Source organism: Neophocaena asiaeorientalis, unplaced genomic scaffold (assembly GCF_003031525.2).
Source record: "Neophocaena asiaeorientalis asiaeorientalis breed wild unplaced genomic scaffold, Neophocaena_asiaeorientalis_V1.1 scaffold9, whole genome shotgun sequence".
Classification (NCBI taxonomy): Eukaryota; Metazoa; Chordata; class Mammalia; order Artiodactyla; family Phocoenidae; genus Neophocaena; species Neophocaena asiaeorientalis.
This window is the reverse complement of record NW_020171825.1, coordinates 2509902-2528927: the sequence shown is the minus strand read 5'-3', so window position 1 is coordinate 2528927 and position 19026 is coordinate 2509902. Positions and strand designations below refer to the sequence as shown.

At 44.4% G+C, this 19026-nt stretch overlaps 1 protein-coding gene across 1 annotated transcript in view; it reads left to right on the top strand.

Moving 5' to 3' along the window:
* The window catches only part of FARP1 (FERM, ARH/RhoGEF and pleckstrin domain protein 1), a 291979-nt gene that overhangs the window by 169231 nt on the left and 103722 nt on the right, over positions 1–19026 (top strand). Inside the window, exon 3 of the mRNA XM_024740029.1 lies at positions 14404–14508. Within this exon, the coding sequence (XP_024595797.1) occupies positions 14404–14508 (105 nt within the window). The remainder of the gene's footprint in view (positions 1–14403; positions 14509–19026) is intronic.

Below are 19026 nucleotides of genomic sequence, written 5' to 3'. Positions count from 1 at the left end.
GCTAAATCCAAGGCATCTTTCTCTTTACCAAATTTTGAAATAATCACACATAAGAGCAAACTAGTGAACCAGTTCAAAAGGAAACTGAAATTCCAGACACTCCAGAAGCACTGCATCAGTTCAAAAGGAAACTGAAATTGCAGACACTCCAGAAGCACCGCATCAGGAATTGTCAGCACATTGCTGTAGTTGCTGAATAGCACTAAAAAGAACACAAACGCTCCTTTCCTTTCATGTATATGGTATATTCACAAAAGCCACCTGAAGGATAAGGCAGAGAGGCCCCATGGCCAATTACTGTTTGTGATGTGACGGTTTCACCTTGCAGTACAGTCTTCCCGTAGGTGTTTCTGTCCCTGGTGACTGTTACATGACTTGATTTGTTGCACATCGTGCCCAGTTTGACATATGTTTCCCGATCAATAGAATGTTGTCTTTCATTTTCTCATTTTCCTTTTAACATTTCCCCTAAGGTTGGCCTTTCATGAGTGGCTTCCATGTATGGCTTTTGGAAGATGTCAACTCTTTGGGCAACAATTTCTTGAAATAAAAGTATATTCTCAAATTGGCATGAGAATCTAGACTCCAGTTTAGTGTTGTTTTTGTTAAGGACTGTGCTATTATAGTCTTCGTGAGAATTGTGGTTTTAAAATGGTTTCATTCATTCATCTATCCGTTCAGCAAATCTTTACAAGCACCCTCTGTGTATCATGCTGTTCTAGTGAACAAAACAGACAAAGATTCATATTCTGGCAGAGCGTGCATTCTACCAGAGACAGACTACCATGTATGAGGAACATTATGGGGAATTCCCTGGCGGTCCAGTGGTTAGGGCTCCTCGCTTCCACTGCAGGGGGCATGGGTTCGATTCTTGGTCGGGGAACTAAGATCCCACGTGCCACAGCGTGGCCAAAAAAAAAAGAAAGAAACATTATGAAGAGATGCACTGTTTTGGGTGCTAGAGAATTATAACTGAAAGGGAAAAATGGAAGAAATAGACCAGAATAAGAGGATGGAGGTGTGGGGATAAATTGTAGTTTTAAGTAGAGTGCTTAAGGTCAGCCCCATTGAGAAGCTGACATTTGTGCAAAGACTCCAAAGAGGTGAGGGAATTATCAGCGAGGATTTCTGGGGAGAGAGCCTTCCAGGCAGAGGGAGCAGTCAGTGCAAAGACCCTGAGGCTGGTGTGTACCTGATATGCTGAGAATGGCTGGATCAGAGTGAGTCAGGGGTGGGCGGAAGCAGTTGGATATGCCATCAGACGCGGGTGACAGGGTGACATGGTGATGCGGGGATGGAGCAAGCTCCCTGGGACCCTGATTTCCATTGTAAGAACTCTGGCTTTTACTCTCGAGTTTTGAGCAGAGGAGTGACAACATCTAATTTAGTAGATGAACTGTTTCTGATAGAACTGACTTGAGAAGCTATTTGGGAATTATTTATGTAATAAGTCAGATGGTAACCATAAGTGACAGAAATCAAAAGCAGAAGAGAAATACAAGGGAATTGTCCTGAAAAAAAGTGTCAACAAGGTATTCAAACTGGTGAATTCGAGAAGGATGCCATAAAAGAGTAAGCTGCATGGTTTCCAAGTTCTCATGTGCCACGAACGTGTGCGAGGTGTGTGTGGATCAGAATTGTTTCAGGGGGCGCGGGTTCCTTTTCCAAACTCTTCATGCTTTTGAGACTCTCTAGGGATGCATGGGGTTAGCGGAGATGGACGATTTGACGTCTCCAGGTGAGCCTGATATTCAGAGGCCCCTCGGAATCATTGCTATACTGCAGTTAGTTCCTTAATTAAATCCTGGCTGGTGGTCAGCGTTCCTTTCTATTGAGTTGATAAGAACTTAAAGAATCCGTATGTAAACCGTGCAGAACGATCTTGTGTGTCAGTGCTGCGGTTTATGAACACTCAAGGAGCTTGTTGTCTGATACTTAAAAATGCATTCTTTTCAGGCTTTCAGTCCTTCTAACAGACGGGTCGTATTTGGGGATGTGCCTTCCGTCCTTTTGTTGTATACTTATCTGTAAGTTTCTTTTGCTGAATTCTAGGGTCTATGAGCTTATATTTCGTCTTATTCTAGCAGCTTGCTGGCAGGAAAGGACTGTTATCCACAGTGAATACATCCAGTTTTTTATCGCTTTTTAGTGCTTTCTTAGTTTGTTCATCATACAGTCTGCTTCCCACCCACCCCACTTCCTCTAATATCAATGGATCTTGATTCCCCAGTCCCTCATCAGAAGATACTGGAATATAAGAGCAAATATAAATTTTATTTCATGGTGGTTAAAGTGTAGTGAGGCTTAAAAATGCTTAAGAGGGAGTTTGCGTAGCTACCAAAAGTTGGAAATAACTTGGAAAAAGTTTCCACTAAAAATGAAGCATAATGGTTGACTAAGATTTCTTGAGTCTCTGCTAAACTCGGGCCCTGGTGCTTGGCACTTGGTGTGTATTTCCCTCATTTACTTCTCCCAGACACCTCAGTAGGGGATATCACCATTCCATTGCTCAGAAGAGAAAATCAATGCCCAGTCTGGGCAACGTAGCCTGGCATGGAAGTTATAACCTGAGGACACTAGAACCCGTGCCTTCCCACTGTGCAGCTCTCAAATGTAATCTCGCACGTTTTTATACGTATAGTAAGTAATGGTTTCGTCCACTGGAAATGCCTCAAATGTTAGGTTCCCCTCTATCTTTATGATGAAAATACCCTGTATGGTACTTGACTTCTTCTTACCCCTCACCTCTAAATTTACCAGTTCCTTCCAGACTGTCAGTATTTGGGAATACTTTTTCCTTTTTTTTTTTTTTTTTTATTGTGGTAAAACACACCTAAAATAAAGGTATAAAATTTACCATCTTTAGCATTTTTAAGCATACGGTTCAGTGGCAATAAATACATTCACAGTGCTGTGCATCCATCACCACCATCCAGCTCCAGGCCTCTCTTCATTTTCCCAAATTGAGCTCTGTCCCCACCTGACTCCCTGCCCCTGGGAGCCACCATTCTACCTCTGTCTCTTTTAGATATGCATCTTGTATTTTTGTTCTGTACTTACTTGTTTCTTTTCCCTAAGTCTCGAGCTTCTGGGCTTCCATCCATCTGAGCTTGCCAGTTTTTCAAAGGAAGAGAAGTCCTAACTCTGCCTATAGCTCTGACCTCCTTGCAAATACATGAACGTATATTTATGGGCTGGAGCCCACCCCACCCCGAGAAGTGCATGAAAACAGATGGAAAAATAATAGTATTTGTTTGGGAAGTTTTCTGGGGACTCCAGAGCCGAGGATTCTTAAAGGATCTGCCAAGCTGTGTTTTCACCCTTTGATTTACATATTTTTAATTTAAAAGCCTTCTGCATCAGAAATAATTTTAAAATCCCTTTTCAGGATGGGGAAATCGTGCTCACTCTCCCTACTAACTGAAAAATGTTTCCTGTTGAAAGTGTCTGTAAACATGTAAAATGATTTTTCTTTCAGTTAACGTCCTTGGAGGTTCTCCAAGAGCCTTGGAGATTGGTTCTGAGGAAGGTCGTGTTTCTGAGACATGACCGAAGAGCTCATGTGTACGTGAAGAATGAGAACCGGGAACCCCGGGTGTCGCTGGGTTTTACAAAGGCGTCACCTTTCTGTTCAAATGTTAAGCTAAATTCAACAAAATATCTGCTTTTCTTCTTCCTTTGGGATAATAATTTTGGAGGGCAAGGTATGATATTAGGTGTATTTTCAGAAAGTCCAGGCTCAGGGACCTGAATGCACTTTTGAGGTTTAATTAGACCACGGAGTCCAGAGAAAAAAGTGCCAAAGTAAATAGACATAAGAAAGAGGAGAGCATGTTTCTGTTGCTGGAAAGGGTGCTATGCTTCCCCTGAGCCGTCCGAATCTGGTTTATACTTGCCTTATTCATTATCTGCGGGATACTTTATTCCCTGTCTAATGGATATTTAAAGGAACAAAGTGTCAAGCAAGATTTTTTAAATTTCAGTAAATCTTGGACTTTTTTTTTTTCATCTACTTCTAATTGTGATCAAAAGCCAATGAATGTCTCAAGGTCAAGAGCAGACAAACCCTGCACTATGAATAACCAAATTCTCTATAAACATTTTTGTCTTTTTGTTCACATATTACAGGTTTGCAGGAAATCAATAGAAACCTTCTACCACGTCTGCGCGCGCGCGCACGCACAGACACACACACACACACACACACACACACACACACACACAGTCTTGGAACGAAGGAAGATGGACAGTTCTGTACTAATGACACTGTGGTTCTAATGTAACTAAATTACAGCAAAGGAGCTGAAAGGATCCATTCTCTTTGCGGCCCGGAGTCGGGACTCTGAAATCCAATCTGAAGTGTGTTTAATGAGTGTTCTGAACGCTGGGGCTCAGTGTGGAGGGAACAAGGAGCACAGTGTGTCCCCCACCCCAGACACCATGGCCACCCTTGGAGCCTCAGCACTGAGGAAGAATTGCTGCGTTTGTGTACCCGGTAGATGGGCAGGCCTCAACGTTTAGCTACTTTCCCCCAGAATGAAAGACTTGCCCCCGCTCCCCAGACTTTGGTTTTATAGTTGTAGTTCCTGTTCGTACTCTACTTGGCATCTCACAGCAATGGCGATCACAGTGTTTGCGGCCAAGGCTGCTACTGGGTCCACCGTTGGGCTTTGAGTCATTTTCCTCCCCCCACTTGTCCCCCTCGTCCTCCTCCTCCCCTTCTTATCGTCATCGTCATCGTCATCGTCATCACCATCATAGTTAATACCCAGTAGAGTTTGCTGAGTTCTGGGTACCGTCCTTAGGCTTGCTGTATGCTGAGTTGTTTAATCTTCACTACATCCTACGAGGTGTTTCAGTCCTGCTCCCATTCTACAGAAGTGGAAGCCGAGGCCCAAAGAGTAACCTCATCCCAGGTCACACTGCCATGGAGTGATGGGGAATTTGCAAGAAGACAGATGCCTCCAGAGTTTGTGTTCTTAATTATATTATACTGCCTCTCTAAGACCCCCAGGGGCTGGACACACAGCTTGAGAAACATCTCCCACATTTCCACTGTTCCACTTCTTGGTTAACTAAGGAGTCCTGCCTTTGCAGCAGGTCACGACTGGTTTATGTGACACTCACCCTGGCCTGCAGGGGCTGTGCCGTACTACGGTCACACCTTCCATATATATCAGACCGTATGTCCTACCGACCGGCTTTGGTGCCCCCAAGTTACAGCAGTTGCAAATGTCAGCCTCTTCCCTTGGTTTTCCCAGCAAGTTTTCTCCAGGACAGTTTGCATCATCAAAATTAGGGGTGGAGGTCTTGAAGGAGATAAGAGGGAAAATAGACTCTGAGGCTGCCGGTTAGGAGCAGATTCTCTGAAGCTGAGTTTGAATCCCAGCTCCACGGCGAGTGTCACCTTGGCGCCAACTCTGTGTCCTCTGGCCCGGAGTGTCCCCGGGGTGCAGCCTTAGGTGTGTTGTGGGTGTGCAGATGTACCGGTCCCTCCGCCCCCGGGGCAGCTGCATCTTAGACATGATTATTGATGTCCCATAACTGGGTTTGGCTGGGACTCTGTACTGGCTTCCAGTGTGCTGTCTGGAAGTCCTGAGCCATTCTGATTCACTAGCCTTTGCTTTTCTCTCTCATAACTTTTAGAATCTTTTTTTTCCTTGTGTTCCCAAACTTCCCAATAATTTGCATTGAAATGGATCGTGCTCATTCCATGAGATACTCTCTGGCCCTTTTTCAATCTTGAAAGTCATACTCCTCAGTTCTGGAAATTTCCTTATATTATGCTTGCATAATTCCCCTTCCCCTTGGGTCTCTGTGTAGGGGTCCCATGATTCAGATGCTGAGCCTTTCTAAATGTCTCCCGTCCTCCCCTCCCCGCTGCCATGCCTTGGTGGCCTGGTGTAGGTGCTAGGAGAGTTTTCCACTGTATCTTTAAACTCTCACAGTGACATTTTAATTTCTGCCGTGCTATTTTTCATTTCGAAGAGCTCTTTCTTGTTAACCAAATATTCCTTTTTTTTTTTGCGTTACGTGGGCCTCTCACTGTTGTGGCCTCTCCCATTGCGGAGCACAGGCTCCGGACGCGCAGGCTCAGCGGCCATGGCTCACGGGCCCAGCCACCCCACGGCATGTGGGATCTTCCCAGACCGGGGCACGAACCTGTGTCCCCGTGTCCCCTGCATCGGCAGGCGGACTCCCAACCACTGCGCCACCAGGGAAGCCCTAAATATTCCTTTTTATAACCTCCTGGGGTTATGTTAGTTATAAACTCGGAGCTATATGAGGATACAAATTACAATGTTTTTAAAAGTTTTTCACTCTGCCCTGCCTTATCGGAAGTACTTGGCGTCTCCCGTTCCTGACCTTTTGGGTAGTTCTGTGGAATTTGACTGCTTCCTTATTGCTGCCTCTCTTCTCCTCTGTAATTAGACTGCAGTTTTCTCCTCTGTCATCTTCTAGAATTTGGGGGAAATCTCTTACCCGCTGTCTCCTCTCTTGTTTTCTCGGTTTCCTATGAATTCCTTTTTTCATTCTTTTACTGTTTCTTTTAAACAGGGTTTCTGGGTACCGTGGAGATGAGCTGCGTGTATTCAGTCTGCCATCTTTAGCCACAAGTGTCACCTTCTTAATCATTTATATTAAGCCCAGTCTGCAGTGGCCTTGTGCTAAAATTTCTAAGAAAAAAATGTATTTATGTACGGATCGGTGAGTTCCTATGAGATTTCTCCAGTTGTATTCTTGGGTCTCTGCTTCACTGGCAGCTGCGGACTACATGCTGAGGGGTCAGGAAGGGGGAACTCTGGACGGAGGGCTGGTTGGTGGTAGGCTGCGTGAGCTGGGAGACTTACCAGCCTGGACCCTGCCCCTCCCCCATCAGGGGTGGAAGGGTCCAAAAGAGACTTAGGGTGTAAAAAGAACTTTGTAGAATACTGCTCATATCTAGAGCAGCAACAGTAAAAAGAGGAACACCTTTTAACGATAAGCAGGAAAAGTCAATTGTCCCCTATCAGGAGTGTGCCACTTACTGAGTTTATTTGGTTTTTCCAGTTAGAGAAATTTTCAAGGCCAGAATGTTTATGTTATCCCCAACCCACTTATCACGTCATTATTTCATTATAATCTCTTCGTTCGAAAGGAACAGAGCAGGACGTGACGGCGTCGTCTCTGCCCCCAAGTGGCTGAGAGGTGGGTAACAGCACTGCGGAAGGTGGCTGTGTGAGTTTGCTAGGGCTGCTGTAACAGAGTACCACAAACTGGTGGCTTGAAACATCAGAACTTTATTCTCTCACCGTGCTGGAGGCTAGAAGTTCAAAGTCAAGGTGCCAGCAGGACCATACTCCCTCCGAGACCCTGGGTGAATCCCTTCCTTGCCTCTTCCAGCTGCTGGTGGGGACCATCCGTCCTTGGCGTTCCTTGGCTCACAGCCACATCACTTGTCTCTGCCTCTGTCATCGCATGGCCTTCTCCCTGTGTGTCTCGGTCTTCACACCATCTTATAAGGACACCACTCCTGTTGGGTTAGTGCCCACCCTAATGACCTCATCTTCACTTGATCACATCTGCAAAGACCCTGTTTCCAAATAAGGTCGCATTCACAGGGACCAGGAGTTAGGACTCCATGTCTTTTTGAGACACAATTCAGCCCGTGACAGTGGGTTCAGTGTTATTTGCTACGGTTGCGTCTCAAGCTTGAAGTTATCCCGAAATGGAAATTGGAGCCAGAGACCGCCAAGTGCGCCGGCTCTGCCTGGTGGGGTCCACGTATCGACATGACTGGCACCTGGCTCTCAAAGCAGAGTCTTTGCAGCATCCACTGGGAGCTTGTTAGAAATGCAGATTCTTGGGCCTCACCCCAGCCCTCCCGAATCAGCGTCTGCAGGTGATCGATGGGCACACCAGTCAGAGAAGCACTGCTCCGAATCGCCTCCAGCAGAATTCTAGGGCAGAATAAGCATACCTGGCTACGGGCTCTGCCCTTGGGGACATGGTCACACACACACAGATGTGGTAGCCAGGCTTTCCATCCCATGACGTTGCAGAGACATGCCTTTGGGGTTGGGAAATGGGACATCCTCCTCAATGTCAGCCCATTCCCCTGCCCTTAATTTTATAAACTAACATTTCCCCATCACAGTAGAAGCAACAGTATAGAGAACTTGTGTTACGTGCCGGGGTCTTTGCGAAATACTTTGCGGTCAGAGTTTTATTTAATCCTCACATCGATCCTAAGGGGTTGACAGTATCTCCAGTCCTTTCCTGGCTCCACCTACTATAGACTGAATTGTGTCCCCACTCCCCCAAATTTCTGTGTTGACAGCCCGACTCCCAGTGTGGCTGTATTTGGAATAAAGAAGTAAGGTCAATGAGGTCATAAGGGTGTAGCCCTGATCCGATAGGATTAGTGTCCTTATAAGAAAAGACACTAGAGTGCATGTGCGCTCGCTCTCTCTCTCTCTCTCTCTCTCTCTCTCTCTCTCTCTCACTCTCACTCTCACTCTCACTCTCTCACATAGCACTTACCATACCTTCTAATTTAGCTGCTTTATTCTCTAACCTCCGACTCAGCGAGAGATACTTGTATTGATTTCCATTCCCTTAGCCCCTAGCACAGTGCCTGCATGTGGCTACTCACTTGACAAATGTACCCCAGACTCCGTAAGCCATCATGGTTATTAATACTTCTACCCACCTGGTCAAAAACCACCGAAGGGCCAGGAGGAAATCTGCCATGTTAACGACACCCGTGGTGAGGGTTAGTGGGTTATGGAAATTTGAACAATATTCTAATAGGTATTAATGGTAGGAAAAAGGGGCTGAGGCCTTTGAGAGAAGCCATTCCCTTCTGCTGTAGAAAAGCATGCCCTAGTTGTCTTGGTTACCTTAATCCCAAAGGAGAGAAAAACAAAATACTTCCAGAAACAGCTCTCTGAAACCTCAGCTGATGCATCTTTTGTAAAGTTGGTCAAATGTTATCTTTATCGATTTCTGTCTATGGGATTATTTCAGCAAGACAGATTTTGGCTGTATCATGTAGGGTGACTCCTTTGTTCAGACCCTTTGATGAGGTGGGGAGAGGGTATAGAAGACACCCCCAACCTATAAAGAATTGTCTTTATTCTTTTAGAGGAAAAAGAAAATACTTCCTCATAAAACTTGATGCAATAGAAATAACCTGAAGGCATAGACATATTTTAAAGGCACAATAAACCAGAAGGACTTGGATTCAGTTTTTAATAATGTTCATACTATTTCTTATTCAGTACTTAGTTGCCAGACACTCCCCAAGAATGTAAACCTCCTCCTAAAATTTAATTTTATAGGATTCCATGAAAAGCCTCTTCAAAATGGAGAAAGCAGTGGGGGCGCACAGTGAGCAGTCAGCCACCTTATTTGTGCACTAGGTTAAACTTCACATGTCTCTTGGAGCATAATTTAAAGTAGCCAGTAAGAAAAAAGTGATAAAAATTTGCTTATGTGGTTCCACTCATCACCGGTTTGTTCTCCAAAATATGACATATGATTACTATTTGGTTTCTTCACTTCTGGACTGTTTTAATCAAGACTGGCCATGTGCGGGGTCAGCCAGACTCTTAGTTTCTTGGAGGGTGTGGGAGTCTCAGAGATCTGCCCCCCTCAGCCCCAGTACAAACACTTGGGGACAATTTGAAAAACTTTCATCATGAGGTCCCTTTCATGTTAAACCATTTCTAACAGATACAGGTTTTCAGGTGAAGCCTAAGTGATTTGTTTTTCCTTCCTCATGTATGATAATTTGTGCAGCCATAAGTGTGTGTGTGAGTGTGTGTGTGTGTGTATCTTAAAGTAAGTTACTCTTTGAGAAAGTACGTTTACAGATGAATTTTCCTGAGTGTCTCCTCTTTGTGTTCTGCCAGCCTAGTCTACGGTGTTGCCACCTTTCCCCACATCCAGACTTTATTGACTCATTTATAGGTTTGTTTTAGCAACAAAGGGCTGGTGGCTTTGTAGCAGTTGAACCCCATCATCTGTCTCGTGCACAGCCTGCCCCAGGTGCATAATTTGTGGTTACTTCCAACGATGTTCATATCATGCCTTTTTCTTCGCCAGACACGTAAAAGAACCTTTTGTGCTGAGAAATATTAACAGCCCTTTAGCGCACACATGGATATCACTCATTCTCCCTGTGTGATACGGCTCTTCACAGACGCTCAACTTGAGCTGGGTCCTACCCCTCAGTGTTTCTCGAAGATCTAATGTAAAGGAGGTGGATTCTTGATTTTCTTGTTCTTAAAAATAGTTTAAACAGATTCTATTGTGAGTAACTCCCTTCAATCATTTGTATGTAGATGTGAACGCCATCCTCAGTTACTTTTTTTTTTTTTGGTCTTTTTTTCTGCATTTTAAAATTTTGGTAAAATGAACACAACAAAAGATTTACCATTTTAGCCATTTTTAAGTGTACAATTCAGTGGTATTAAGTACATTCACAGGGTTGTGCAACCATTGCTACCATCCATTTTATATCCTGTGGTGTGAATTTTGAGCAGAATTGCTTTTAATGTGAAGTTCAAAAAATTCATTGGAGGCAAGTGTAAAGAAACGATGCTGTGGACTGAGTGAATCCACTGTTGGAAAGAAAGAGGGGATAATTTTTCTTAAAGAATGTGGATAAAACTCTTCCCGGTTCCCTTCTCTGAAGCGGAATTCAGCCCTGGGTGCATTGATTAAACCCAGACATTTCTACACCAACCCCTAAAAGAAAGGGAAACAGTGTCCCTGAACTTTGGCATCGTGAAGTCTATCTAGGAACATTTTAGGCCATAGCTGCCTGGTATACATTGGGAAGTTAATGCCGTGTCCGTTTACCCATGAAATTGTCATCTAGTGACTGCATTTCAACCCTTATAAATACTTTCTACTTATTCTACATGCTGGCTTTCCTTATACCCCTGAAGACAGCCAGTGTTCACAGGACAATTCATATAATGCATTAAAGGCATCTATTTTACAGATGAATTTTAAGAACTATATAATATCGTTCAAGCTCTAACTTCTCCCTATATAAAAATTTGGGTCCCATTGAAAAGTCATTTTTGCATCAAAGATTTGTACAAAATAATAAATTTTAAGGAAAATTTTAAGACTTGGGACCAGGCTTATATATTAACTAGATTCCAAGCATCTATTTCCAGCCTCTTATTATTACCAAGATATGCTCAGTGTGGTCACAAAAGTCTCTGCTGACTCAGTAAAGGACCTGATTCAGAGGGTAACTCTACCTCTCCTCGGGGTGTTCCATGAAGTGCTTAGTTGAACATCATTCCATAAAGGCATCCATTGTATGTTGATTTTTTACTTGTTTAGACTTCCAGCGTTGAATTGTAAAGTCTCATTTCCCAGACTCTGTAAATCTAGATGAAGTTATCAAATTCACTTAGTTCCAGGAATTCTCTGGGAGACGTGAGTGCTTGCCAGCTGGTCAGATAATTGGTGGTTCAGTTTGTAACAAATAGGAAATGTCAAGAATGGTGAGAAAGAAGAATTGTGAAACTGGAATGTGGTCTTCTCTTAAAAAGATCTTATGATGGGGCTTCCCTGGTGGCGCAGTGGTTGAGAGTCCGCCTGCCGATGCGGGGGACGCGGGTTCGTGCCCCGGTCCGGGAAGATCCCACATGCCGCAGAGCAGCTGGGCCCGTGAGCCATGGCCGCTGAGCCTGCGCGTCCGGAGCCTGTGCTACGCAGCGGGAGAGGCCACGGCGGTGAGAGGCCTGCGTACCGCAAACAAAAATAAATAAATAAAATAAAATAAAATAAAAGATCTTATGATACAGGAATTCTTCCACAGCTTCTTAGCACCTGGCCCATTTCTATCATGTTCTTACTAGCTAGCCTCTGCAGATTTTACTGGCCAGAGAAGAGGACCTCGAACAAGTAGCCATGCCTAAGTTATTCATACAGTTCTATGGAGGCAGGTGTGAGGAATTGAACTCAAGACCCCCCGTGAGCCTGGCTGGTGAATTCCCAAGTGCTCTCAGCATGACTGAGGGTGCGTTGCTTTGACAGAGAAGTGGGAAATAAGATTGGTGACCAGTAATCCGTTCAGCTGTTAACACTGGATAAACGTAGGGGTGTGTGTGCTGGGGTAGTGGGGGGGATACGTTTGACAGACAAGGACGGGGTTTACACACCATTACATGTTAGTCCTGCCATCAGGGCGAGTGAAACGACTCTCCTGGTGACCCTTGGACCAGGCATTCAAAGTCTAGAGCCTGGTGAGTTTGGGATTATCCATGGAGACTACCGCATGCCCTCAGATAACTGTGAATATCTTCTGGATTTCAACCATGAGGAATATGGGAGCACAAAGTGGTGTCTGTTTAAAAAAAAGAAAAGAAAGATGCTTTATCACTGGACACGGAAGCATCTTTGCTGGCCCCTCAGGTCACGCTGTTGGGTGGCCTAATGGATGTGCCCATCATTGTACTTGTCAGGCTGTGACTGCTACTGCCAGTTAGTCTCCTGGGTTACTGATTGGCTCCTAAATTGTTCTGCTCTTAGCAGAGGGGAAGTGAAAGTATAAAACCAGTAACTGGAGACAACACTGCCTTGAAACATTTTTCTTGCAGTGTTTGATCTGTGTGGTGAAATCGGATCCATTTTGCAAGTGGGTCGTTAGGAATCTACCAGATAGTGAAGAGAAGCCAAGGCATATGATTCTAAGCTGTCTCCAGTTCTATGTTGTCTCCAGTTACTGGTTTTATAGATTCAGGGTATAGAAAATACATGTATAGTATTGATTTCAGCAGACATTGAGGGAGTGCCAGGGGCTGCGCTAGCCAATAGGAATAGAAAGGTGAACAGGTAGCCCAGAGTTTCATTGGGGAGACAGACTCGTAGATGTTTAACTACAGAGAATACAGTGGAATGAGTAATTGTATTCATTTGTTCATTCGTTTCAACAAGACTGGTTGGCATTTAGGCATCGTGGGTAAGGCGATCAATAACCTATGGCCTAAAAAAATAAATAACGTATGGCCTTTACCCTCAGTTCCTGTGAAGTCTAGATGAGAGTTTATGCAGAGTCTAGAGAAGAAAGCCGTACATTCTGCCACATTTGGCGGGGGGTGGAGGGGGAAGCAAGAGGAACAGGGACAGGCTTTCAGCTGCCACAAAAAGGGCATGGGATCGTGAGCTGAAAAGTTACAGAAATGCACACAAATATTAATAGCAGCTTTATTTACAATTGCCCAAACTTGGGCAACCGAGATGTCTTTCAACAAGTGAGTGGGTAAACCAACTGTGGTCCATCCACACAGTGGTATATTATTCATCAATAAAAAGAATGGAGGAAACTTAAATGCATACTGCTAAGTGAAATAAGCCAATCTGAAAAGGCAACATTCTATACGATTCCAACTATATGACATTCTAGAAGAGGCAAAACTAAAGAGACAATAAAACGATCAGTGGTTGCCAGGAGTTTGGGGGGTGGTGAGCGCGGACGAAGGGAGCACAGGGGATGTTTAGGCTGGTGAAACTCTCCTGTGTGATCTGGTTATGGGGGCTCTGTGGTAGTATGCATTTGTTGAAATCCACAGAAGGATACAGCACAAAGAGTGAATCCCAGTGTAAACTATGGACTTTGGATGGTCACGATGTATCAGTATTGGCTGAACAATTGTAACAAATGTACCATACTAACCCAAGATGTTAGTTAGTGGGGCACTGGGTGTGGTGGGGAGAGGTGCGTGAGAACTCTCCCCACGTACTTCCTGCTCAATTTTCTGTAAACCAAAAACTGCTCTAAAAAATAAAGTCTATTATTTTGTAATTTATTAAGTATTTACAGTGGTGTGTTGATTTCTGCTGTAAAGCAAAGAGATTCAGTTGTACATATATATACATTCTTTTTCATATTCTTTTCCACTGTGATTGATCACAGGGTACTGAATATGGTTCCCTGTGCGATGCAGTAGGACCTTGTCGTTATCCATTCTATGTATGAGTCTCTATCTGCTAATCCCAAACTCCCAATCCATCACTCCTCCACCCCCCTCCCCCCAGCAACCACAGGTTTGCTCTCTATGTCTGTGAGTCTGTTTCACAGATAAGTTCATTTGTCGCATATTTTAGATTCCACATATAAGCGATATCATATGGCATTTGCCTGTTATTTTTAAGGGGGGTAGTGCCTGGCCTTGGGGTAGGGAGAAGATGGCAGAGGTCAGCACCTAAGTGTGAGGGCAGCATGAGAAGGGAATTGGTGGTGGGCACGGGGCCGGTGACCAGGGTGTAGTGGCGGTGCTTGGTGGCGAGCGGTTACAGACTCGGGCATGAAGAGGCTTCCTGTAGTGGGAGCCGCGGTGTGCGTCCCTAGCTGCCTGTCTCAGAGGGCGTAACTCCCGCTGTTTCTGTTCCCAGCAAAGAGCCCCGGGGAAAGTGCTGCTGGATGCGGTGTGCAGCCACCTGAACCTCGTGGAAGGAGATTATTTTGGCCTCGAGTTTCCCGACCACAAGAAGATCACGGTAGGTGACGTCCATGGGATGTTGCTGTTTTACTGTCTGTTCGACTTGGGGGAGGGAAATAATTGGGACCTTCCTTGGCCATGCGGAAATGTACAACAGAAAAGGTACCCAGAAAGCCCTTGTTAATCTGTTTTTGAAAGTAATGTGTGCATATGATTAGCAAGTTCAAAGAGAATACACAGTGCAGGCTGTCCCCCCTCACCATCTCCCTCCACCTCTCCCTCTGAGAACCTCCATCACCAGTGTCTTGTGTATCCTTCTGATAAGAGTCTGTGTATATGTGTACACAAACACGTAATTTTTTTTTATACTGGGGTATAGTTGATTAACAATGTTGTGTTAGTTGCATTTATTTTATTATTTTATTTTATATTAGGGTATAGTTAACAATGTTGTGTTTCAACAGACACATATTTTTGAGAAACGATAATGTGAGGAAACAATACACAATGCCCTGTACTCCACCCACACACCGTTCACATATCCTGGACATCTTTCCTCTTCGGCACATAGAATCCGCTTCCTTCCTTTTCAGTTTCATGCTGTTCTGCTGAATGGATGTGCCATAACTTACAACCCTGGCTGTAAAGTGTGGGATACTTAGGTTGTACTGAATCATGTGCTTTTACAAATGGTGCTCCAGTGAACGTACTGGTACGTTCATGTTTGCATTCATGATCAAGGGTTTCTCTCAGTAGTTCAGATCCACAGGCACGGAAGTTGCATCATCCGTGGGTTTGAGCATCTTAAAGTTTGCTAAATATGTCATGTTGTTCTTTAAAAAGGTTTCACTGATTTGAACCCCACATTTAGAACATAGAGCACCGTTCTTTTTTCTCTTTTGGCCGATGGCACTTTCTTAAGGCTGTATCCTAGTCTACCTCTTATGAGACACCCTGTTAGGGTGTAAGTCCATGGACTGCATTTCTGTTCCGTGCACACTGAGTGCCTGGAACTTTTGCTGGCCCCTGCACTGGGGATCCAACAGGAGTGAGATGGAGAGAATGTATAATCCAGGTGGGGCATCAGACTGAGTCAGTGGCCAGTTCAGGACATGTGGCAGGTGGTCCACTGGAGCCCGGGGGCGTTGGGCAGTGGGAGCAACAAACAGCATTTGTGTTCAGGAAATCCTTCACAGATACTGTGAAACAGAGTCCTATGAGGCCAGGAGGAGTTGACCTGATAGAATGTTCCAGGGAGAGGGGGCACCAGATGCCCAAAGACCAGACTACAAGTGGGCTATTCAGAAACCTGCAGAGAAGGCTGAAGTTTAGAGGTGAGGGAGCAGGGCTCTGCTGATGGAGGTGAGAGAGAGAACCAGAGCCAGGTCTATACGGAAGGGCTTTCTGCCCCATTGCTATCTAGTAGAAACGGAAGATGAACCACTCACTTAATTTCAAGTTTTCTAGCAGTTATGTTCAAAAAGTTTTTAAAAAGTGAAATTAATTTAATAGCCTGTTTAATTCGATTTAACACATCTAAAATCATTATCATTTCAACATGTAATCAGTCTGAAAACCTACGAATAACAGATTTTACACTTTTTTCCTGCTAAGTCTTTGAATCTGATATGTATGTGACACTCAACAGCCAGACCAGCTGTATCTCAGGTGCTCAGTGGTCACGTGTAGCTAGCGGCCCTTGTACGGGACAGCACAGTTCTGCACCGAGCTAATGTGTTTAGGAAGCTGGTAATGCATTTTAAAGGGAGCGTGGGGGGAATTCCCTGGCGGCCCAGTGGTTAGAACATGGGCTTTCGCTGCCGTGGACTTGGGTTCAAGCCCTGGTTTGGGAGCTAAACTCCCACAAGCCGCGTACGAGGCACGGCCATAAATAAATAAATAATGAAATGAATAAAAAATAAAGGGAGTGTGATATGGTCTGATTTATGGCTTAGAAAGACAACTGTAGCCAGATTGGAATCGGACGAGAGTCAGGAGAGCTGTTCGGGGTTCATGGTATAGGGCTGGAGATGGTGCTGGCTGGGACTGATGCAGAGTCTGGGAATGGCTGGCGGGAACTGAGCCTGCACCTGAAGACGTGCACAAATCATGTTTTCGAGACATACATCTAACCTCTAAGCCCTCTTTGCCGTTTTCTAGTGCTTATGTCAGCTCGAAGCTGCCCTGACTCCCTGTCCTCTTTCTGATGTGGCAGACGACCGCAGAAGGGCCACATCTAATTCCACATTCATTTATGTATCGAACGATTATTTTGTGCCAGCGCCGCGTCCTGCATCACACTTCATACGGCAGAAGACACCTGATGTGAAGGGACAGCTAGCAAGTAACAGTTACTGTTTCCAGTCATTAGACGAGACTACTTAGGAAGGCTGACAAGGAAACAAATAATTATCAGTGTAGCCAGGTCAGTGGACCATTGTTTCATAAACTTGTTTTATGTTAAAATAATGATTCTCAAGACACTTGAAGATTTGTTCTCTCATTATGTCTAGCAACGCTGCCTGCATGAGTCAGGGTCCCGACAGCTTTCCTGACTCCAGTCTTGTCCCGTTCCGATCCTGCTGGAGTTTCTTTTCTCAACCGTAAATTAGCAGTGGTTGAGGGTACCAAGACTGAGAATCGTTCCGCATCTGGGTCAACCAGTTAGCTAATGGCAGAGCTAGGATTCTAACCCCATTCTTCTGACCTCAAGTTCAGTGCCTTTTGTGTTGACCTTGGGTGCCTCTCTTTTGCGAGCGTTTACAGACCTATTAATCTTTCAGGGTACCTCCAGGGCTGACTTGTTTCAAGTTTTACCAGGCTTCATTTTTGTGATTTCACCGTTTCCTTATGATATTGTTTAGGAATGTGTTCAATTGAAAAATTCCCTAAACCCATTAATGATAACTAAAAGAAAGAGATAATTGTTGCAAATAAAGGCCACCACCTGAGTGCTCACCATGCACCAGGCTGCTCTAGTTCCTGTGGACACAACAGCAAACATGGCCCATAGTCTAAAGCAGGGATCAGCAAACTTTAGTTAAGGGCCAGATAGTGAATATTAGAATAGACTTTTCATGCCAGAGAGTCTCTACTCCAGCATTCAGTTCTACCCTTGTAGTGTAAATGAATCGGCATGGATTTGTTCCAGTAAAACTTTATTTATAAAATAGGAAGCTGTAGTTTGCCAACACATGCTCTAGGAAGTAATAGCTCTGTTCAAGGCATCATAATAGGTTTATGTACACTGTTTCGTTTATTCCGGTTCCTTTATTCTAGCCCATTATACCTCCTTTTTCTGATAAGGAAGCTAAGGCTTAAAGAGTAAGTCCTTTTCAACAAGGCAGACAGCTGAGCAGTGATAGATCCAGGATTCAAGTTCGGATCTTTCTAAATGCTCTTGGTCACCATCCTGCTCTGACCGTGTCTCTATATTTTGCTCTATGTCGATTTCGCGTCGCAACCTGAAAGCTAATTTCATGTAATTTTCAAAATAGGTTGTTTTAACAAAAGTGATCTGTGGTATTAGATGAGATGGTACAAATGGGTACAAGGAGGGCTTCTGGGGTCCTGGCCATGTTCTTTTTCTTGATCTCAGTGCTTGTTCTGTGGGTGCAATCAGTTTGTAAAAATTCAGTGAGCCATACACTTGTAACACGTACACTTGTAATGTGTGTACACACGCACACACACACACACATATCTTCAATAAAAGTTTACCCCCAAAATGCAGTGAACTAAAAGCACACAGGAACAGAAATAATGACCAGAAAGCACCCAGAGGCTGGCTGATGGAATCTGTCTTGGAAGAGCGTAGGACGAGTCTTGATTGGATGAACTGAGGGAGAGCCACTCACGTGTGAGACTAGTAAACACTAGCTGCATTTCCCCTCTGCTCTCAGATAAAGTTGCTTGAAGATTTAAGATTTACATCAAAAAAAAAAAAAAAAAAGATTTACATCATAGGGTTTTTGTCTCCTTCCCAGATTCTGTCAGTGCTGACTTCCTAGCTGGCTGTTGTATCATAGTGGTGGGTCGGACTGCCAGCCCCCAAACCCCTGCTTTGCCTCTTAGCAGCGGGGTGACTGGGGCAGGTTGCTGGCCTTCCAGTGCCTCACTTTGCCTGAAGGTAAAATGGGGACGACGGTGCCCATCTCGTGGGGTTTTTGAAACGATCAAACATGGTATCTGTCAGCATGTAGCCCGGGGTCTGGGAACTATGTATGTAGTGTTCAGAAAGTATTAGTTATGGAAACTCTCATCATCATTTTCACATTACAGTTTTTTGTGGTCAAACACAGATAACATGAAATTTATCACCTTAACCATTTTCAAGTAAGTCTACAGTAGTACGGTGGTGTATTCACTGTTGTGCAGAAGGTCTCTAGAACATTTTCATCATGTAAAACTGAAACTCCATACCCATTAAACAACAGCTTCCTTTCCTCTTCCCCAGCCCCTGGTAGCTACCATTCTACTTTCTGTTTCTATGAGTTCGACCACTTTGGATACCTCGTATAAGTGGCATCATACATTATTTGTTGTTTTTGGTCTGGCTTATTTCACTTAGTGTAAT